This window comes from Ostrea edulis, chromosome 2, assembly GCF_947568905.1.
Source record: "Ostrea edulis chromosome 2, xbOstEdul1.1, whole genome shotgun sequence".
In the NCBI taxonomy this organism is placed as follows: Eukaryota; Metazoa; Mollusca; class Bivalvia; order Ostreida; family Ostreidae; genus Ostrea; species Ostrea edulis.
This window is the reverse complement of record NC_079165.1, coordinates 20003624-20028280: the sequence shown is the minus strand read 5'-3', so window position 1 is coordinate 20028280 and position 24657 is coordinate 20003624. Positions and strand designations below refer to the sequence as shown.

The following is a 24657-nucleotide window of genomic DNA, read 5'->3' as shown; positions in this document are numbered from 1 at the left end:
AAAAGTAGATAGCAGAGTCTGATAACCTTTGCGTGAAAACATGAAATCTACACAATAAATGCACCCTATTTCTGTTCTCAATACCTATTCTATTCCATCATGCCTCCAATATCTGTTCCCTTCATGAAAAGAAATCGTCAAATCGAAATTTGAAGTTGATCTTGAGATGATTAAATATCTGAACTGAATTGCAGTTTTTGGCATTCACACACAACGCACTCCCAATGTATGTTATAGGTACTGCCAATCTACATTGTTACGTCCTTCATTGTTTGCTGTTTGTGCCGCCTGAACCTTCCCTGTGATTAGATATTTAGAGATATCTTTTTGTTCATCTTAATACAATCTAGAAATTTTTCAGTAATCATCTTTATTTACACATGTTACAATTGAACTATTCACTGTGACTTATCAACAACTTCTATGCCTATACATCATCTCAAAACTTCCAAACAATCATACAGAAATGAGAAGTAATAATCAATACATAAAATTGTGTAGTCTATAACATATGCGAGTCTAATTTTTGTTGGGTTTTTATTGGGGGGAGGGGGGGTACAGACATACCCTAAAAATTTGAATCCTCCACAATCTCAAGAAACTCATGTAAACCATCTTTAAAAACTGCACAGCAATGAAACATGAAATAAACACCCTACAAAAATGTTATTTCTCTTACCACCACAATTTGACCACATGAAAATAAAGTGATCATACAGGATGTGAAAACTCATAATGTTATTTAATCTGGCTTCATTTGCTATTTATCCAATGCACAAGACATATATTGTAATATCTAAGGAGAAGAGGCAGTAGGTTGAAAGGCGCGTGCACCTCCGTCACCTGCATGGTCCCTTGACTTTTCAAAAACTCAAGTTTCCCCTATTTAGACATTGAAAATCATTTCAATGTATCGATCAGCAAACATTATAGCCAAAAAGGTTGGAAAATCTGTGAATGAAATCTTAGAGAGTCCAAGAGCAGTACCTTTGCTGAAAGTTACTCAATACTGGGTCAGATCAGTTCAATAATCAATACCTGCTGACAAGCAAAAGCACAAGGCCCATAGCTACAATACTCACCAGAGATTATAGTATTTTTTCTTCTTTCTAATACATTGTACCGGGTATATATAATCAATTTGACTACACGTAAGGTTTAGAATAAACATAAAATGTTTCCATATCAATGTAGCCTTGGAGTCGATGTCCTGACTAAGAAGAAATTTATCCTATATAGTTAATGGAATTAATCAATTTCAAAATAAAAATTCAAATCCTAATTGCCTTCCACCTACATATAGGTACCTTTAAGCCAATTAAGCCTAGCTTGGTTAAGGGAGGGAAAGATTTGAGCAAACTTGAATTGCCATACATGAAGCTGCTTGCATATATATTGTACCCTCTGGTCCTTGAGACTATCAAAGAAACTTCATAAGTAAAATATTCCAATGTTAACCAGTTTAATCCCCTTTGTAACTCCATCTAAGGCTGATGAAATCATGGTTTTACACTTAATTAAGACACTTGCATATTAAAATTTGACAAATTCGTCCTTTACGTTCTTGAAAAATTTAAACTTAAATTTTTACCTTTATTATATAAGATTAAGTTTTAGCTATTGCACTTTGTGCATTAAAGAAGTATTTCAAACATCAGTGCCCCACCCTTCTTAATCTAATTATCCACGATCTCTACATGGAAAGAGGTGGGGTCCTTTATTTGAATATATATATACTTGCATTGTTTTTAACAAGTGTGACTTGTGCTAGCTAGGTTTGGTTGAAATTGGTTCAGCAGTAGAAAATGTAAAAAGTTTACAGAAGAAAAGCACTGACAGCGGATGCCTGCCAAACTTCATGCAGAACAACTCACTCGAGTTTTCAGGTTACTGCTTGGTGAAATAAAGTCCATGAAAACAACTATGATGGAATGAAAGATTGACAAATATACCACGTACAGACCATTTTAAGACAAGGGCATATAAATATAAAATTCTGTAAAGCATCAAGATATTGGTTATATCCCATAAAAGAATAATAAATATTAATTCATTACATGTACTAATTCAATATTACAGTGTACTAATTCAAAACTGAGTCACATTATTGGTATCATACAAGGAAATGCTGTCACTAATAAATGACAACCTCGGAATGTAAATTAAGGTGTATTCTGCATTTCATAAAAACGTATATGTCAATGCAAGCTTTAAAAAGCAAACTGTTTCAAATTAATGCCAAACTTGATTAACTGTCCGTCAGATTTGAAATATAAATATTTAAAAAAAAAAAAAAAAAAAGCTATGCTAAATTGTTGATGACATTTTAAAATTCACTGATACAGTAATTTAACTCAAAGAGTATTACAGATAAGCATTTTAAAGTTAAGTAAATTACAGACACTGAAGTACCGATATTAAAGAAAAGGTAAACTGTATGATGTACCATGAATCACAGATAAGTACTAATTGTAGCTAGAGTAAAAGTACCGTTTCTAACCGAGAAGTTGAAGTATAAAGTACTGTTGTATAGAGTAAAAGTACCGTTTCTAACCGAGAAGTTGAAGTATAAAGTACTGTTGTAGAGTAAAAGTACCGTTTCTAACCGAGAAGTTGAAATAAAGTACTGTTGATCACAGAAAAGTTGAAAGGTAAAAGTAATACATGTACCATGTTAAGATTGCAGAGAAGTTGAACAATTAAGTAGCATTTATTACAGAAAGTTGAATTGTACAATTTAATACTGTAACAACAACAAAAATTGATCTGTAAAAGTACTAGTACATGTATTAAAGATATTAAGTTGTTAATGAAGGTACCATATTCATTACAGAACTGTTGAACTGTAAAAATACTGTACAAAACAGAATATTTTTGAGTCAGCTATATTCTAAAATTCAACTGTAAAGTATTAATTACTATTCACTTTCAACAAGTTAATATTAAAAATACCATGTATCTAGATCAAAGATGTTTGTATACAGGTGAACTGCATAAGCATCATTATTACTGAAAAGTTAATTGAACTGCATTAGGTATCATAATTCAGAAATGTTGAACAGTATAAGTTACATAATTCAGAAAGGTTGAACAGTATAAGTTACATAATTCAGAAAAGTTACACAGTTTAGTTTCATAATTCAGAAAAGTTGAACTGTATAATAAGTATCATTATTACAGAGTATAGTTAAACTGTTACATATACAGAATCACAAAAAGAAAAGTTGAAGTCTGTAAAAGTACTGTAGCAGACAGAGCAGATGAACTGTACCATGCACTGTATTATAAATCACCATGAATTACAGATAAGTTTTTCATATGCAACTAACACATTATGTAATATCAATTTCCACAAGCATTTAGCTATAAACTGTGAAATGTCTAGATTTAGGCCTTATCCAGACACACTATCATAACCTTAAATGCATAATACATGTACAAAAGATAATGTATTGGGTGTACAACAGCTTGCCAGTGTTCCCCAAGAGATTTTAGAATTGCTGTCAATTTTTACAAATTAATCACATTATGTGCATATTGCTATTTGTGGTATGATGAACCATCCATTTTTACCATGTGTGTTATTTCGTAACAGATACCAAAGCTCTTAGATTCCCTGTGGGAGAGGACTACCAGCTGAAAGGGATCACATGTGTTAACAGAGTTAGAAGTGCTGGACTGTCATTTCCATTTATCTTCTGTCAAACACCAGTCTACCACCAAATCCTCTTCAAGTATACAGATGATTTTTTGTGCAAAAAAAGATTTTTTTGGTGCTAACAGAATTATCTTTTTACAGATTCGATAGTGAGAATATATGAATAAATGTACATTGAGGTTATGAGCTGCCTTATCAATACACATTTAAGATATTAGCAATGAAGATAAAACTCTCCTACATTGTACTGGCTGTTAAAATGTATGATATCATAAACTTCCCAATCTGAGACACCTTTTAAGCATGGCAATTTTGATAACCAGTAAAATATTACCTTGTATGGTCAAATTAATCATCATTTTTCTTTCTAAATCAACTCTCTCATATTCAGAGTTTACACAATTTTGCATGAACTGAAGTTCATTAATCAAAGGGGATAGGAGGAGTTATAGAAAGGAGAAAGGAAGGGAAGGGGCAGGAGGAGTTATAGAAAGGAGAAAGGAAGGGAAGGGGCAGGACGAGTTATAGAAGGGAGAGAGGAAGGGAAGGGATAGGAGGAGTTATAGAAGGGAGAGAGGAAGGGAAGGGATAGGAGAAGTTATAGAAGGGAGAGAGGAAGGGAAGGGATAGGAGGAGTTATAGAAGGGAGAGAGGAAGGGAAGGGATAGGAGGAGTTATAGAAGGGAAAGAGGAAGGGAAGGGGCAGGAGGAGTTATAGAAGGGAGAGAGGAAGGGAAGGGGCAGGAGGAGTTATAGAAGGGAGAGAGGAAGGGAAGGAATAGGAGAAGTTATAGAAGGGAGAGAGGAAGAGATTAGGGGCAGGAGGAGTTATAGAAGGGAGAGAGGAAGGGAAGGGACAGGAGGAGTTATAGAAGGGAGAGAGGAAGGGAAGGAATAGGAGAAGTTATAGAAGGGAGAGAGGAAGAGATTAGGGGCAGGAGGAGTTATAGAAGGGAGAGAGGAAGAGATTAGGGGCAGGAGGAGTTATAGAAGGGAGAGAGGAAGAGATTAGGGGCAGGAGGAGTTATAGAAGGGAGAGAGGAAGGGAAGGGGCAGGAGGAGTTGTAGAAGGGAGAGAGGAAGGGAAGGGATAGGAGGAGTTATAGAAGGGAGAGAGGAAGAGAAGGGGCAGGAGGAGTTATATAAGGGAGAGAGGAAGAGATTAGGGGCAGGAGGAGTTATAGAAGGGAGAGAGGAAGGGAAGGGGCAGGAGGAGTTGTAGAAGGGAGAGAGGAAGGGAAGGGATAGGAGGAGTTATAGAAGGGAGAGAGGAAGAGAAGGGGCAGGAGGAGTTATAGAAGGGAGAGAGGAAGGGAAGGGATAGGAGGAGTTATAGAAGGGAGAGAGGAAGAGAAGGGGCAGGAGGAGTAATAGAAGGGAGAGGGAAAGAGATTAGGGGCAGGAGGAGTTATAGAAGGGAGAGAGGAAGAGATTAGGGGCAGGAGGAGTTATAAAGGGACAGGACAGGAGGAGTTGTAGAAGGAACAGAGGAAGGGAAGGGGCAGGAGGAGTTAATAGAAGGGAGAGAGGAAGGGAAGGGACAGGAGGATGAGAGAATGTTTAGGGAGGAGGAAAGGACTGAGTCATGTATAGTGATGGAAGAAAAGGGGATAGGTAGAAAGGAGAAGGGTCAGAACCTAATCCACTCCACCCATAATATGTTGAAAAATTGTAAATGTCCATCATTTGATAATCAATCTTCGTCCAACACCAAACTGTTATAACCTAATCTAAAAATCATAAAAATCACTATAAATAATAATTTTCTTTTTCTTTTTTTGCAAATATGTTGCTTCACATCATCCTTTTTAAGAACATAATTATTTCTTTCCATCTTATTTTTTAATTAGATAATTTCTTTACATCATCTTTTTAACTAAATTGCAACGTTCTGATTTATCAATTAAAATTTTTAATGTAATATGGATTATATTAATGACTTTATGAAAGTATGAAAAAAAAAAACACCAAAAAAACAAGAGGCCCATAGGCCACAATGCTCAGCTGAATCACCCTGGCCCTCCTGTTGTTCAGCTGTTTGATTTTTATATAATTTTTTCAATCTCCATGGCCATAAAAAGAATTTGATCCCATATTTTTGCCCAAACTTAGTCCCAAAAGAGACAACATAACCAAGAATTGACTCACATGGCCTTGTTTTTGGAGAAGGTCAAGGTCAGAGATCATTGTATGAAAATGAAAGGTCGATCGATCTTTAAGTTATAAGAATTCTATATATACATAAATATGAAAGCTCTACCTTAAATAGTTCAAGAGATATTAAATATGTTAGGTTTTCTTTAAAGTAGGACAAGGTCACAAGGTTACAAAATTTTGGTACTGAACAAAAGGTTTTGTCACATTTAGGAATGCAAATATAAAATATGAGAGTCCTATATGAGTTTCTATTCCAAAAGTTATGAACAAGGTTAACGTTTTGAAGTTGGGTCACATTCAATGATTAAGAACACAAGGTAAAAGAATGAATTGTATTTAGGCCTTAAATTACCATAAGGAACTATCTGCAAATTATGAAAGCACTACTTGAAATAGTTCAGTAGATATTCAATAGATTACACTTCTCAATAGTATAGGTCAAACTCCCATGTCACAAGGTTAAAAAGTTTGGTACCAGAAAAAGGTCTTGCTATAAGAAATGTGCATACTGAAATATGAGAGCCCTATCACTCACCATTCAAAAGATATGAGTAAAGTTTGGGATAGACAGGACAAAACCATATGCCCCTAACCGTGGTCACAGAGGCATAAAATAATTGAAACCATGCACACAACTTGGGAACATTTGCATATGATTTAATTAGTGTGGTCCTGCTACTCTTGAAAAAGAATTTGTTTAGATTAATTTCTTGTATATTCCTATATAAAACTGTAATCAATCCTAATTGTGGTCCCACCCTACACCTATAAGGTCCCTGAATTGAACAAACTTGATTAGATACTTGCATGACTTTGCTGTTGTTAAGATGAAGATTTATAAACCTTCAGCTCAGGTGAACTAAAGCATGAATTGAAAAGTTGGACAGTTGGTTCATAAAAGGTAGAATTTCATAGCAAAATCTGATTTTTCAACAATACCAATTTTTTAAATGTATAATTTACTGATGACCTTAAATTAAAAAAATCAATATCATTCCACCCTATTTTAAATTTTATGACTGTTCATAATTCATGAATATTGCCTTGCTGTGTGTGTAATATAGACACCCCATCTTCGGGTTGTCATCTGGAAGATCCATGTTCAAAATTGTATCAGTGTAAATGTGTCTTTCATGAACAAGTGAATGGATCTCATTTAGTCTGAATGAGAACCATCTCATTTCAGTTCAGCTATAAGGATTTAGAAGCCATGAACAAAATCACTGATCCATACCATCAGAAAGCTAAATATAGTTTGTTTAAAAAAATGGTGACTCAATTTTGTTATTGGATACCACTGAGATTTAACTGAAATACAAGACCTAATAAGAACTATTGTTTATCTCGATGAGTAAACATATTACATCACATATTCACAGACAGTGTGATCTGAAACATGATTCTCCCAAAATACCCACCACTTCATGACGTTAAAAACATACATCTGGAAATTTAATCCCAAGTGCATCCCACAACTGAAATCAAAAGCGGAGGTTTTTAACCTTTTATTGTTGATGTGCAGTAAATGATATTATAAGGTGGCTTCAGGCACCTTCATGTAAAAGTAACTTACAATCATCATTAACTGTGTCACTTGTGCTATCAATTCTTACTTTATGAATCACCATCTTATCCTTAAATGCAGCACCACTTTAAAATTTATAATTTGTTAGCAAAAAATTTCTTTTCTAAATTTTACCAGAATTGGTACTCAAAGACCATTTAATATGAAATAATGAAAAGTTAAAACAGTCTTATTTGAAATAATGTGTACCAAATTCTAGTTCATGCAGTTGTGTAAATTGGCTTGAAAAATGGATACCTCAGTGGCCAAAAATCAAACCTTGTTACTGGAAAAAATAACTAAATATAACATCCGGTACTATAGGAAAATACTAATACAGAACTATGGAAGTGCTAGATTACAGTACATTGCAGACTGATAATTATGCAGATATACACCACATACTTGACAAAGGTTAACTTGTACAATTATCACAACTTACGTCAATAAATGAACTTAATGCTATTCCCAATATTCCCTTGGGATACCAATACATGTGTAATACCTTTGTCATCCACTGAACAAGATCACAAACCCACCAACATCACCACAGGAGACAAATTTAGATTCACAACTCCATAAAAGAATGCAAGTTTATTGGAAAACTTCTCAAGCTAAATCCATTTACAGACAGTGTGAGGGAAGAAAATGGCTTTTTGAAGTTAATGAGCTAGGTCACATCCAACAAGTCATGTCTGTCAAAGCTGTTCTACCCAAGATTCTATGAAGAGCATCATTAATGTAATGTTGGTTTCTTTATAATGTTTATTTAAACAGGGTTCTCAAAGAACTCTGTAATTATGAATGCCACCTTCTCCAAAAATATAACCCTATCACATCACACAAGATAAATCACTGTATCAATCCTTTCTGTATTCTTATCATCTCATTGTGATTTTTTTATGACCCTTTATTCATAGCTTTGACCTGACTTGTTTCATGATAGGGTACCATAAATGAATATATCATCCAACCAAAGGCAAGATATGAAAAGTTATAGTTACAAATAAACAATGTGCAAACTACAACATTGCTTTGTCTCTGCATCCTCTGCATGCCACGCACATTAAACTGATTCATAAGTTTGAGACACTCAGGTAGTGAGAAACTAAAGGGTCAACCTTTGAACAAAACTTTAATCTTATCCCTCTCTCTCTCTCTGGTTGAAGTTCTTGAAATTTTTGAAGATTTGTGCTTATATATATAAACTCTTAACTGTAACCATGCCCTGGCAGCTAGGTCATGGTTGAATAAACAAACTTAAACTATAACATACTACACAAGGAGTTCGTTGCTTGCATATTCTATCTGATAAATTGTACTCTTGTGGTTCACAAGAAGAAAGGGGATACCATCAAATTGCTAATTATTTCTGCTATCAATAGTTTATATTAGTACAATATAATATATTTGAATCAAACAGTTGAATTCCGTAGGGATCCGGGTCGTTTAGGTCCTCAGTACCCTTTGCTTGTCGTAATTAAGAATTGACTAAATGGGGCGGTCCTTCAGATGAGACTGCAAACACAGCAGGTGTGACACGATAAAGATCCCTCCCTGCTCAAAGGCCGTATTTAGCGCCGAGTATAGGCCTAAATTTTGCAGCCCTTCACCGGCAATGGTGACGTCTCCATACGAATGAAAAAAACAAAACAAGTGGAACGTTAAACAAAATACAATCAATCAATTAATAAAACAGTTGAAGATGCACAGAGGTGACAAACTCAACCATAATTTCAGCACACGAAGTTACTGAATATTTATCATACTCAGGATATTTCATCCATCTTTTAATTCAACATTCATGTAAAACATAAGTGTTGTAAGAATTATTTCTGCACTTCAAACTAACTGATATCTCATTCTCAAGAAGTTCTCACATCGGAGTATGCAGAACATGCAATCCAGTGGCTTAAATAGCCTTCATTAATAATAATATGACAACAGTTCTTAAAAAAGTCTTGAATGCATGCCATTTTCTGACATAAGCAAGTCACAGACAGGACATTATAAATTTGCGTATTAAAACGGAGATGTGGGCATTTTTCCAACGTGCACTAGGTGTTCTATAATGACAGTAGTAAGGACCGTTTTACGGGTTTAGCAGTCAATGGATTCAGTACTAGCATTAATATAAAATACACAGTACTTGTACCAGAATCAGAGCCAAACAATGGTATTTGGGGAAAAATCTTGAAATCTATTACATATATGTATATTGCAATCAGATAAAATAATTTATAATTTGAACTCTTGGGACAATGCTGTCAGTGAAATTCCATTACTTCATAATAGAAAAATATAATCACATTATGTACTGCATATCATACTCATATACTTACTGAATTTTTCATATAAATTGCTCTAAATACTTGCATGAGAAACTGCCACATAAAGACTAAAAATATTCCTGTCATGAGTTGAATTGAGAATTCAATTAGGATGCTAAATTACTGGTATATGTCTTTTCTAACTTCAAATTTTCCATTTCTCTAAAGATATATTTCATCTCGAGAATTCTTGTATAATTTCCAAAATGGGTTGAAATTTTATTTTGCAGTAATATTACCAGATATTACTGTGCTTTGTATATTGGCCTAGCTTGTTTCAGTGGTTATAGATCACCTAACTAGAAATGCAAGGGTCATGGGTTCATCATATCCGATTGTTCAAAAGATTTTTCTCTCCTTTTTTGCTCCAGTAATGTCCATTTATACAACTTACTGTAATACACAAGAACTAACTTTACATTTTTACTTAAATTGTAACAAATATCAAAATAATACACATGGTAATATCATCCCAAGATTTTTTGTAGAAACGAAATAGAAAATGAGCAACTGTACGTGAAATGGCATGAAAAATTATCTGTTACTGAGAAACAAATAAATAAATGTTACATATGCCCCAAGTTTATCCTTGAGGTTTATATCAGAAATTGAAAGGCAGCATGAATGAGATGCATAACACTGTACATATACTAAATGACCCCTTAGCGCCAACATAGATGCATAAAAGAATCCCACTGGAAATAAGCTTTTGAACTTTTATGGGTTATCCTTGGTTACATGTACTATACCAGTTAAACATTTCTTTTTTCATCTGTTTGGTAAATTAATTCATATCACATACTAGTATCAGGAGACTGAAGCAATAACTCGGTTTCTTCAAGCATTTTTTTTTTTGTATTATAAAAGTATATGTATCACACTAATATTTTATTTCAATGTATTAAATATTAGTAAATAAACTAAATTCATCCTGGAAAGCCTAGTTTTGAAAGTCAATAAAATTACAACAGTCTTTAAATAGGAGCTTGGAGTATTAATAACCAGAGAAAATCAATGATGAAAGCAGTAAAAACGGCTTTGTTCACTATATATAGCTGTATTTATACTTTTAATCTGTTTAAAACTGATAAATTAAAGTCCGGATTACACATATCGACACAATATACTTTATATATTACAAGTTTCTCTTTCATACATCAGAATTTTTTAACACTATATAACAGAAGCTTCAGCATCATGTACATAATATTTTCTTTAAAATTTCTGTCATTAAGTCCCCTCTCCAGGCATTCCTCTTAACAGAAGGAGAAAGGTTTTACAGATCAACTTCACCCAGTCAGAGGGTGAAATTCTTGAAAACATTGTCATTTTAATTACTACCAGTTCTGACAGATCAACTGGTCCAAAGACTTTGACCATCAAACTTCCCTCTCACTGTTTCAACAGAGTGACCAGTATACAAGGAACTATATGCAAACCCTGTAACCCTCCATGAATGGATAAAACTAGTGAAAATAGTCTCCTTCAGGCCAAGATGTACTCAAGATAAATGAGAGTAGATTAATTGGATTAACGAGTTCAAAGAGATAAATCACTTGTTGACCACAAAGTAATTCTTCACATCGCCTCCCTAAACAGGTGTAGTCGGTGTTCTTACCTGTGTCAAACCCCATCAGATACATGTACACGTCCCAACCAACACATTAATCCTGTGAGAGAATATAGTCATAACACACACACATACAATACTTACACCATGTACGCCCTCTATGTTAATCACCACAACGTGTAACAAGTTACAGACCACAAAAAACCTTATTCAATACACTGTCTGGGCACTATTGTAATCCCAATTACGATATTTTATCACTTCTTTTAAGTTCGATCAAATATTAATCCCAAACAATTCAACTACCTGTGTGCTGATAAGCCCAGAACTGACCTTTCAACCTTTAAATCCTTGGAATGTTCCTTTGTATCGGTCCACTCGGTTCACGATGTTTACCTCGGCTAGAGGCAGCAGAGTTTGATGTTAGGGTCCCATTATTGTCAACATTGGCCCATTGCTTCAACTGATCACACAAAACTGCTTCCCATTTCTATTTTCTCTTCAATATGCTATTCTTCATTCCTGAGTTTCAGACTTAATATGAAAGCCAACTGTCAATTTGTCTCTACTTTAATTTGATGTGACATTTCTTGAATATTTATATTTAAATGAAATGTAGTTGAGTATCACTTACCTTCCCAAATCAATAGAATTAAACACTGTCACACCACTGGGAATTTTGCCTCAAATTCTTACTTACTTTGCAATTTAAATCCCTTCTTCTTTTAAATTAAAATGATGAAAGAAATACTTGGCATTATGCTCAATACTTGCATTTGCCATACCGCTTTTATTGAACTACTGTAACAACATATTGTGGTCATTTCCAAAGACCTCTACATCAGAATCAGACTCACAGCATAATACACAATCATCATTCCATGTATAAAACAAGAGGCCCATAGGCCACACTGCTCACCTGAGTTAAATTACTATGGCCCTATGATTTCTAAGAGATTTTTTTTCAAATATTTATTCGCATGAAAAATTTTGGTCTCATATTGTGGTCCCAACTTAACCCCAAAAGGTTACTACATAACTGAACTTGAATTCACACAACATGGGTATGCCTCAATACCAATATGACTAGCATGGCCTTGCTTCACTAGGGAAGGAAAAGGTCACAAGATTAACAAGAGGCCCATGGACCACATTGCTGACCTGAGTCACCTTGGCCCATATTTAAAGATTCCCTCTATATATTTGCATCTAAAACTTTGATCCCTATTGTGGCCCCAACATACAACTGAGGGCCATGTTTTTACAAACTTGAATCTGCACGATGTCCGGAAACTTTCATGTAAACTTCTCTGGCCCAATGGTTCTTGAGAAGATTTTAAAGATTTTCTCTATCTATTTGTATGTAAAACTTTGACCCCTATTGTAGCCCCACCCTTTCCCTGGAGGCCATGATTTTAACAAACTTGAATCTGCACTATGTCTGGAAGCTTTCCTGTATATGTAAATTTTCCTGGTTCTTGAGAAGATTTTTCATAATTAAGGTCTTCCGTAACAACGGAAGACCTTCTACTGATTGTGCTGGTTAAGATTATTCTTATTATTCTTTTTTTTTTTTTTTTCCTAGACGTTAACTTTGAAACTTCATATCTCGCTCATTTCTGCATGGATTTTGCTCAAATTTTCAGGGTTCATAAACTTATAGAACGATTTTAAATTGATGTACTACATTTCAGAAATTCCCTTCTGTTCACGAGTTATTCCCCTTTGAATGAAATTTTAGGGGCTTTGGTTTCCAGACAAAGGCACCGAGACTGTATAAGTTTGAGCAGAAAATGCATTGAAAATGAAAAGTAGGAGCATTGTAGTTGTGCATATCGTTTTTTGTTTTTTGATTACAGCGTTCGAAATGGTGGTTTACAGGGTTCAAAAATTAGGACGCTTAAGGTAGGTAAATACTATTAGAAATTTCTGTCAATCAAATTTTTTTTTCATTTAAATAACTTTAACAACTCATAAACTAACTAAAACACCCATATTAGACATACCTTTGCGGGTTTATTTTTATATTATGTGCTACAGAGCACATATACCCCCAAATGCAAAAGCCAAATTTTAACACAAGAATGCATGATCTCATGTTTTATTAAAAATATGCACCAAAGCACATCATATTAAGCTATATAAAAACCAATAGCTATTCATTTACTGAGAGAATTTTTAAAGATATTCAATTGAAAACATACACAATTGCTGTTTAATCTGCTCACATCCTTCAGAAAAAAATTACAGAATATCGCAATTTTGAAAAATTCTCAAAATCTAAATTGTTTACATGCCAGTTTTTCTTTAAAAATATGTAGCATTATATCTAAGGTTAACAAAAAAACATATTTTACCATAGTTGACCAGAGATATTTCGCAAAATGGTCTCTTAAGTACGTAAACCTCCATTTTTAAATTTAAGTTTTACAATTATTCTTTGCACACTTTGAAAATAGTAAATTGTAACAGCAAATACAGTCTTAAAATAAAGATTAACAGAATATGACAATATATATATATATATATATATATATATATATATATATATATATATATATATATGTAAAACATACTGAAAATTTTGTCCTACCAGACAATTAGAAACAAGAAGGGGGGGGGGGTTGGGGGGGGCTCCCCCACCCCTTCCTTTTTCTCACAATTTTTTTGGTGTGTGTGTTGTTCTTTTTTTGTTTGGCTATCAATCATATCATACATAAAAATACCTACATGTTATCTCAAACTTATAGAAAAAATAAATATAGTGTAACATGTGTAGATTCTAGCAACTACAGCTCATGTACAAATAATTTTGTTTCTTGAAAGTACTTGTGAAGAAGAGTTCAAATATTCAACAGCTTTGCTGATGATTTTCTGAGGATTTATAATTCGATCTGGGTTTCTTTGAACCAAACACAAACTCACTAAAAACAGTTTGAATTCCACTGTGAGGGTCACGCCTATGTATGATTTTTAACTTGTTCAGGCTTAGATTGCAAGCTATGAGCCTTTTAGAGATCAATGTGGATATTACATTGCTTTGTACCATTGGAACTAGTGCGGACTTGATACTATAATAATTCATGGTAAATATATCTAAGATTCACATTTGAATGATAAATTTGACTCGTACAGTTTTCGTAAACTACAAACATCGGACAAAGAAGTTATAACTGGAACTCTCTAGTCGGTGTTTAAAATTTAAAACCGGATACGTAAAAGCACGGACTTTCCTTAAAGGAGCAAAGAATTACACATATTTTCCTTTTATTTTGTTACGACGTGTAGAACAAAAGTTGTGCAAAATGTTAAGAGCTTTCTTTTGATATCCCTAAAAAGGGGCTGGCCCCTTAAATTAGGGATCTGGGGATCTTCAAAGTTTTCGCTTTATAACTCAAAAACGGTCAATATTTCGATATGGCTTTCGCTGGAAAAGTTGTTCTTTAACATCTTATTGGTCTCATAAACATAATATTTTGCTCGAGTATTGTGTTATATATGAGTAAAATGCTTGACCCACAAACAGGTAACCGTATCATTAGGTAGGTGAAGGGGGAAAAATATGTGCATAACTTACTTCGGCACGTGCCCCTGGCGTGAAATTCATACGCGACTTCTGTGCGCACTGTGTACATAATATACCTACATGTATTTACGCAGATAGATATTAAAGTTTAATAAAATATTCAAGATTTGAGAGCAATTTATTTGATTTGTATGTATAAATAATTCAAACTCTATGAATTATTCTCTTCAGTCTGAATATTATGCTATCATAATTTTGTTATATGATAAAATATTGGTAACAGCTATATACCTTTATTGTATGTCCTGAGCCATAAATTTCATAAATTTAAATAGTATTTTTTTTGTTCATTATTGGGACTAAAATGTTAAATGCTGAAAGAATTTAATCCCACATAAACGCACGCCTCAAAAGATTGATTCGTGGAATGAGATCATACACGCATGTACTTGAGTAGTATAAATTTATTAAACACCTAACGATAAAAATTTATAGTTCGATATCACCTTTATAGCTTCATTTCAATGATATATATTAAATTCTCAAACTATTTCATAAGTACATACGAGAAGTCAGAATCGCCAGCGTAGCCAAACTACTTATATCGTTACAGTACTTATCTTCCTGTCACAGTACAGTTGATTATTTTCTTTCTAAAAACTTAACTTGTATTCGTCTTTTGTAAAATCACTGGATAATTATTTCAAATAATTTTTCCCGGGGTGATGTTATGTATAACATATCAAGAGGGAAAGAAGGCGAAAGTGAGATCCCACACACACATACTCATGTACGGTTCCTGTATTGCCTGCATTAGGACCTGACCCAAGGACATATGGTCAAGTTTAAGGTTTTTATGTCACACAGTTCCGACGGAAGACCTCTCGTTGCTTTGCAACGAGCTTGGCTCTAGTTTTCCCTATATATTTGTATGTAAATCTTTGATCCCCTATTGTGGTCCCAACCTACCTCTGGGGGTCATGGTTTTAACAAACTTGAATCTTTTAACAAACTTGAATCTGCACTATGTCAGGAAGCTTTCATGTAAATTTCAGCTCTTCTGGGCCAGTGGTTCTTGAGAAGATTTATAAATGACCCCATCCTATTTTTGCATTTTTGTAATTATCTCCCCTTTGAGGATGGCATGGCCCTTCATTTGAACAAACTTGAAAGCCCTTCATCCAGAGATGCTTTTTGCCAAGTTCGGTTGAAATTGGTCCAGTGGTTCTGGAGAAGTCAAAAATGTAAAAGGTTTACAAACTGATAGACAGACAACGGCCGATAACACTCAGGGCTCCAAGTCACATTTGCTATCAGGTCGCGAAATGGCGACCTAGAAATATTTCTGGTTGCCATTTTAAAATTTCTAGTCGCCAATTACAAAATTTCTACTCGCCATGGTAAAAGAATTTGTAAATAAGACTTGCAAGTTGTGTTTTTAATTTGATATTTTTCAATAAAAAAATAGCAACCCTTGCTTTCAAACGTTGTTTTAACCGAGACTGAAAAATATTTAATCAAACCTCCAATCCCTATTATAAAATTTCACTGGATGCCGGAATTTTCTCCACTTACAAAAATGCGACTTAATTATGATCTCTAATCACAAATCGATTTTCTGGTTGCAAATGCGTCCGTTTTACTCGCAACTTGAAGCGCTGACACTGCATGCAATCAGAAAAGCTCACTTGAGCTTCAGCTCAAGTGAGCTAACAATCATAGTATGAAATGAAATGTCTTGCCATAACAAATTAATTTTATTATGTATTTATGGAATATAAAAAATGTATCACTCAACATCCAAAAGTTTAAGAGCAAGATTAAGTTTCGGTTAATACTTTGAAATATGGGTCAAACTCCAAGGTCACAAGGTCAAACATCAGGGCATCAAATGAAAAGTTTTGCCATAAGAAATCTAATACAAAATAATAAAGCTCTACCTTAGATAGTTCAGGAGATTTGAATAAGTTAAGTTTTTCTTAAAACTACAGTGCTGTTCGAGGCTCCCTAAATATACAAGTGTATTGCTAACTTTTGTTCCAAAACCATTATGGGCAATAAAGATGGTGTGGCAATATAACGATTTCATCATTTAATACTTACAATTCACTGAGCAGTCAAAAGAAATTCAGTTATGTAATTTATTTGGGCTACATTCTCTATAAACATTTAGATGATTGTGGAGTTTTATTCTGCAATTATTCGAAATTAACCTGACCATCTGAATACCTTGTCCAGCCTGTCACACTTCACTGCACTGCTCTCAAAGTCCAGGTGTGATTATCAAAGGGTGTTAGATAATTGGCATTAATTATCATTGAGAGTATTCCCTATAGAATTTGACAATTTACTTATAAAATAAAAACCCATTGGCATATGGCATTATGTGGGGTTGGCAACATGGGAGAAATCTTTTCTTCAGGATATTTAGGCAATAAGCTAGGGTCGCATTATAAAAGGGAGGAGGGGCAATATAATGGTGGGAGTACTGTAGGTCAAGCACCAAGGTTACGGTTGCAAGCTAAATTACAATGTCATATGAACTGTACAAATGAAGAGCCCAGTATCACGGACACTCTAGCAAGGTTAAAAGTGTTAAAGTTTCAGACAGACAAGCAGGACAAAAACAGAATGTCCCCTAACGACATTATATTAACATGGTGGTCATGATTTGAATAACTTGCATCTGTACTTCCTAAAGGATGCTTGCATAAATGACTTACCATGACCCTACTGTTATTGAGATGAAGAATTCTAAAGACGTTTCCCTATATCTATTCCCATGCAAAACTTTGATCTTCTATTGTGGTCATACCTTACCCCTAGGAGCCACAATTTGAACAAACTTGAATATGCACTACCCAGGGAAGCTTGCACATTTAATATGACTAATCATGAACCTGTTGTTGTTGAGAAGTTTTTCCTATGTACTGATGTATTTCCATTTAAAACTTTGATCTCTAAATTGTGATACCAGGAGTCACAATTTGAACAAACTTGAATCTGCATATCAATATAGAACTAATCATGGCAGTGATGCTCTTGAGAAAAGATTTTCACCCACCCACCGGTGTACATAATTTTAACAAACTTGAATATGTACTACCAGACGATGCTTGCATATGAATATGATAATGGTGCAGCTGTTCTTGGGGAAGAAGACTTTTCAAGATTTTTCCTATACATTCCCACATAAACTTTAATCCCCTATTGAAGCCCCTTCCATGTAAACTTTAATCCCCTATTGTAGCCCCTTCCTACTCCTGTCCCATGTAAACTTTAATCCCCTATTGTAGCCCCTCCCATGTAAACTTTAATCCCCTATTGTAGCCCCTTCCTACTCCTGTCCCACGTAAACTTTAATCCCCTATTGTAGCCCCTCCCATGTAAACTTTAATCCCCTATTGTAGCCCCTTCCACATAAACTTTAGTCCCCTATTGCAGCCCCATCCTACTCCTGTCCCACGTAAACTTTAATCCCCTGTTGTAGCCCCTCCCACATAAACTTTAATCCCCTATTGTAGCCCCTCCCACGTAAACTTTAATCCCCTATTGTAGCCCCTCCCATGTAAACTTTAATCCCATATTGTATCCCCTCCCACATAAACTTTAGTCCCCTATTGTAGCCCCTTCCTACTCCTGTCCCACGTAAACTTTAATCCACTGTTGTAGCCCCTCCCACGTAAACTTTAATCGCCTGTTGTAGCCCCTCCCACATAAACTTTAATCCCCTATTGTAGCCCCATCCTACCCCTGTCCCAGAGCCATGATTTGGGCAAACTCGAATTTTCATTACCAGTATTAGTATATCAGGAAGCTTCTACATAAGTTTCATCTTTTCTGTACCAGTGGTTTTGAGAAGATCTTTAGATAACTGTACTCTATTTTTTAATCTTTTCTTGAATATTGGATCTCCTTATTGAAGAGGAAATGGTCCTTCATTTGAACTAACTTGAATCCTCTTCATCTAAGGATACTCTGTGCCAAGTTTAGTTGAAATTAGTCCAGTGGTTCTGGGGAGGATAAAATTGTGAAAAGTTTACAATGCAAATGTCAATGCCACCACATATATCAACAGACATCACCAGACATATTTTATCAGAAAAACTCACTGGAGTCTTTATCTCTGGTGACCTAAAAGAGCACTACTGATTTGACAAGAAATAGTGAGCACAGAAACCTCTAATATCAGGAGAGAGAAAATTTCAATATATAAATCTGTCCAATGAATTTTTGGTGTCCAAAAAAAAAAAAAAAAAAAAACCCTCCCAGATGATCTTCCCTTTTAATCCTGCATTTATGTCACATCTCACTGAACAGAGATTAACTATAGAGATTGTCTTAATTTCATCCTAGTGTTTTGGCTCTCTCTGTAATGTAGAGCACCACATTAAACTCTAAAGCTGAATATGTACTACTGAAGGATGCTTGATGCTTGCAAGAATTGCAGAACCATAAATATACCTCATTACCAATATGACTTGCATGATGATGACCTTGCTTTAATAGAGAAGGACAAGGTCACAAGGTCAAGCATCATAGTACGATATGAAAAGTTTTACCATATAAGAAATAAATTTTTTTTATGTATACATGAAAGATGTACATGTACACTGTATCATTAAACATTCAAAAGTTATGAGCAAGGTTCAATTTTCAGTTAATGCTTTGAAATATGGGTCAAACTCAAAGGTCAATGTCATAAGGTCAAACATCAGGGCATCAAATGAAGTTTTTTCTATTAGGAATCTATACAAAAAATATGATAGCCCTACAGGAGAAATTGCTAATGTTAGGTTTTCTTAAAAGTAGGTCAGAATCACAAACTTTGGAACCAAAAGAAAGGTTTTGTCAAAAATAATGCACATAAGAAATATGTGAGCTCTATCACTCACAACCCCCCCCCCCCCCCCCCCCCCTAGTCATGGAAGCATAAACAGATCAAATCAACACAACTTAGGAATGTGTGCATTATATGATTTAGTGTGGCCCTGCTAATCTTGAAAGAATTTCCTGTATATTCCCATATAAAACTTTGGTTTATTATGGCACCATCCTACCCCTGCATGGTGCCCCTGAATTGAGCAATCTAATGAATTTGATGCTTCCATATTAATGACCCAGCTATTCTTGATAAGATTTTAAAAGATGTTTCCCTATATTCCCATATAAAACTTTGATCCCTATTGTGATCCCATCCTGTCCCTGGAAGTAACAGTTTAGTTGAAATTTTCCATTTGGTTCTGAAGAAGATGGCAACAATATCAAAAATAAACACCAACAATGGATGTTGGACATTATATATATATATATATATATATATAAGTTTGATACCAAAAAAAATCATTTGAAGCTTGGACCCAATGAACTTGCTAATACAAATATGAATACTTATGAATAAGAAAAGTTGTGTGTTGTTACAATGAATGCATCTTTCAAAATCAGATCCCAGAACTGAATGACATCACACGTGATGTTTATTTCTTCTTCTAATGTTCTTCCTTTACAAAATTATCCAGTAAACACTTTCTGAACTTTTGAGCAGTATGCTGGATCTTGGAAAACATCACACCATATGGTCACATTCAATCTGTTTCTAGCATGAACATCTAATATCCCTCCACTTTATAGTTATCATTGGTCCTTAAACATGTTAAAAATGTTAAGCTGTTCTTAACAGTAACCTTGACGAAATAACCTTAGTACAAGGTCATAAGAAATTTTGTGCTAAGTCATTTGTATTTTGTTCTGTTCATTAGCCACCATTGTGTATATTGTTGAATGCATGCAGTGTACGGAGAGAAAACCAGTGGGTTCCGACAATGAGATTCTTTACACCTTCCCATGTTACATGTATAAGCAGCCTTTATGACAAGTATAAGCTTCTAATTTGTCACTCCATTACAAATTTGTTCAAAGTAAGGTGAAAGGGCAGAAGATGGGCAGTCAGATAGACAGACAGACAATCAGTGACTCCTATATACCTGAACTTTGTTTGCAGGAGCTAGTACACTTGGTTTGTTGGACTTTCAGGAGCGCAAAGACATAAAAATTTAGTCATTCACTTTCACAATATGATCCTTATCCTTGTTCCTGATCTCTTGATGTAAAATTAGTAAGTCATCGGGCCCAGACAGATTTCATCCATGAGTGTTGAAGGAGCTGGCACCTTGCATTGCTATACCCCTCAACATCATCCATAGAAAGCCTTAATTTGGACTCCAGACACCTACCGATGCAGTGGGAGCAGGGCCAGGTTACACCCATCTTCAAGAACGGGGACAGAAGTACACCGGGCAACTATAGACCCGTTAGTTTGATGTTGGTTCTCCATAAGGTTATGGAGGGCATAGTGTGAGAGAAGCAGTGATGAAACATACGAATGATCATGACTTGTTTTGTGATAAGCAACACGGTTTTGTACCAGGACACTCCTGAATGACACAGCTGTTAGTGTGCCTGGATGAGTGGTCGGAAGCCCCCTTGACACAGTCTATCTAGATTTCAAGAAGGCTTTTGATAAGGTTCCACACAAGAGACTACTGAGCAAGATTGGAAGCTATGGCATCAAAGGCAACATCCGAGTATGGATAACCAACTTCCTAGAAAGTCGATTGCAACAGGTATCCATCAATGGCAGCACGTCTAAGTGGTCTGATGTGACAAGTGGGATTCCGCAAGACAGCGTTCTTGGTCCTTACTGTTCATCATTTTCTTTAATGACCTCCAGGATGCAGTTACATGTAATTGTGTGACCCGTATATTCGCTGATAACATGAAGAGGTATGGAAGAACAGCCACAGATGATGACAGGGCAAGAATACAGGAGGACACTGAGAGGATGTCAGAATGGTCAGACAAGTGGCAACTCAAGTTCAACACAAGCAAATGTTGTGTGATACACCTGAGTGGAACAACCTGAACTATTCTTACAGCTCATGAAAGACAACAACAGTCAGCAGATAGAACTGGAAACAACAGATAAGGAAAAAGACCTTGGTGTATTGGTGGACAACAAACTGTCGTTTCATCAACATGTCAACAATGCTGTAGGAAAAGCCAGCAAAGTTTTGAAGGTCATCAAAAGGATATTTGCTACATGGGCCAGCACAGTCATTGAAATATTGTACACAACGATGGTTCGTCCAACACTTGAGTACGGAAATGTACCTCGGATACAGCAGTTTGTAGATGATAACGACAAGTTAGAAAAGGTTCAGAGACGAGCAACGAAGCTATGCAACGACATCAAAAATATTCCCTGTAAGGAAAGACTGCAACACCTTAAGTTACCATCCCTATACTACAGAAGGTAACAGGGCGACATGATCCAAGTGTACAAGATCTCGACAGAGAGAAGCTGCTGCTGATGTCCAATACAAACAGAACCAGAGGACACAGTATGAAGCTGTTAAAAAGACACATCCGCCTGAACGTTAGAAAGTACTCATTCACAATAAGAGTCGTAAACGATTGGAACAGTCTACCAGACTGGGTCGTGGGTGCTAAGGATTTTAACAATTTTAAGACCAAACTTGACAAGTGCTGGAATTACAAACAGTACCTGACCAGACCCACGCATACAATATGATTCGAGCGGGAGTTACAGGCCTAGCCTTTTTCCTGTAGAAGAGGTATCCAGGCATGTAATGGGGAAAACTCACAATTTTTGTAGGGCCTCCAATTCAATGCAATTTTGCAGATAGATACATGCACTTTGGAGTGTAAAGAAGGTAGCCTTGTCTAATGTCTCTGGCCCAAATCCCTGTCACATGAATTTTGCAATTTTAATATCTATCAACAGATGTTTCTTTGCTCATCATTACTAATATTTAGTTGTTTGGTGTACAGTTGTTTAAAAGATTTTCATAGAAATAACACATTTTCATTATATCTGTATATAAAAGCCATTGAGATTAAACCTAACACCACAAAACCTGACCCAGAGACCATGAATTTTGAGAGGTTTTTCTGTTTAAAATTATCATGTTTGTTGTCCAGCGGTCAAGAATGTTTTTAAAGAAACAATGCATATTATATATAAATCTAAATCATAGAGCCCCACCCTAAAACCGGAACTTTTGACCCAAGGGCCTGGAATTTCACCATTTTGGAAGACAATGCACTTAGTTTGTCTGTTGGATGTCCCGGAGTAAGGAAGATTTTTATAGATTGCATAATTTTTTTTTAGGTTTTGGCCCCATCACCCTGCCTCAGGGGGAACTGGGGGCCATGCAAATTACAACTTACTTTTCTCTTTATATCTCAATGCTACACACAAATTTTGGTATAGCAATGAGATCTAAATCTATAAAAATCTTCCTTACTCCGGGAAATCTAACGGACAATCCGAGTGCATTGTCATGAATGTTGATCAAGAAGACCTCTTCTAAAATGGTCTGCCTCATGAAGTTGCACCCCCCCCCCCCCTTACTTCAATTCCTAGACCTGCCCCTAAATCCAAGGGAAAATTACCCAGTTTATGATATAAAATCATAATCGATAAATTGAATATGCGTCCATGTGGTGAACTGTAAACAAGAAATTCGTGACCAGTAAAGTGCACCTGTAAACTTAGACAAATAAATACAACAAAAAACTTTGTCTTTATCATTTCTCTATCTTTGTACAACAGGTAATGGAGGTTTCAAGTCCTCAGAATAGTAGTTTCATGTACATGTTGTATTCTACGCACATCTTACCTATGAAATTTAAGTTCAATTATTTTAAGCAATATCCAAGATACTTAAGAGGACAATTTTCAATAATGTAAAACAAAATATTCCTTTTACGCTGGTGAACAAAAACAGAGCTACATGTACATTTAAATTATCAAAGACTTTCACAAACATTTAAATTCATTTTTAAAAACGATGTGGTTTTTAAGATGCTTGGAACATCGATGGATATAAAAGAAAAAAATATCCCTACATAACTTACTGATTAAGTGATGATATTCGGTCTTTTATCTTCGGGCAACAACATAAGATTTTATTTTTTTCCCCATATATATACATATTATCAGCCACTCGCTCACTGTACACATTATTTTATTGAAATTTTTATCCAACTGTTTTTTGTTAGGGGTATAATTTATGGTTGGATAGTTTAAAAGAAACACAGCAACTTTCATTTTGGGCCCAATATACAGTGGTTGGTTAAAGTGGTTTAGATGGACGAGATTTTGTTTTAATTCCATGAAAAACGTGGGAACGAATTTTATTCCGTACCACGAATTTATAAAACAAAAACCAACCAAAACAAACAAACCTCTTCCACTTGTCCTAAACGGTAAACCAGCCACCGTAGCCAAACGTATGCTTATATTTGGGCAAATTTTAAATGTTGAGATGAAGGCGTTAGTCCATTTAGAATCTTAACCGAGATTACCCAAATGTGCATGCATACTTGATTTTATCAAAAAATGTTTAGACGCGACATGCATTTTTTTTGAGAATAAATGTCTTAGAAGGCCTACCAACCGCAGGGGTATCTGATGACAGTGATGTCCCTTTTTTCTGCTTCGATGTTTAAATGTATCGACTTTTACCCGCTTTATGAGAGTTCATTCACCAAGGGTAGCCTACTCTTTTTCTATCACTCGTCAATATTCTCCACGGGAGTGCAATAGAGTTATCTTTCTTATGTCACGCCATTACTTTTGGAGAACTCGTACCCAGGAGAACTCGTACTCGGAATATATTGAGATTAAGCCGTACTCGCATTGTGTACACACAGGTCACGTGCTACCCACATCAACTTGTTAGCTTGATGACGCGCCTCTAATTATAGAATGGCCGTACTCGGGTACGAGATCAATCTGAGCACCCCGGTATTACTGGTACATTATGT

The 24657-nt window shown here is 35.3% G+C and overlaps 1 protein-coding gene across 4 annotated transcripts in view; it reads right to left on the bottom strand.

Moving 5' to 3' along the window:
• LOC125667581 (serine-rich adhesin for platelets-like) overlaps positions 1-24384 on the bottom strand; it is a 51658-nt gene extending 27274 nt beyond the window's left edge. The window contains exon 1 of one of the 4 annotated variants that reach the window (XM_056156325.1): positions 24284-24384. Coding sequence is in view for 1 of the 4 variants with exons in the window: in XM_056156324.1 (XP_056012299.1) it covers positions 7885-7893 (9 nt within the window). In the remaining 3 variants the exon portion in view is untranslated. Of the gene's footprint in view, positions 1-7884; positions 8532-11327; positions 11425-11612; positions 12231-24283 lie in introns of those variants that run through there. The other 3 variants (XM_056156326.1, XM_056156327.1, XM_056156324.1) reach the window with 3 other exon arrangements.
• Positions 24385-24657: the final 273 nt, after the last annotated feature.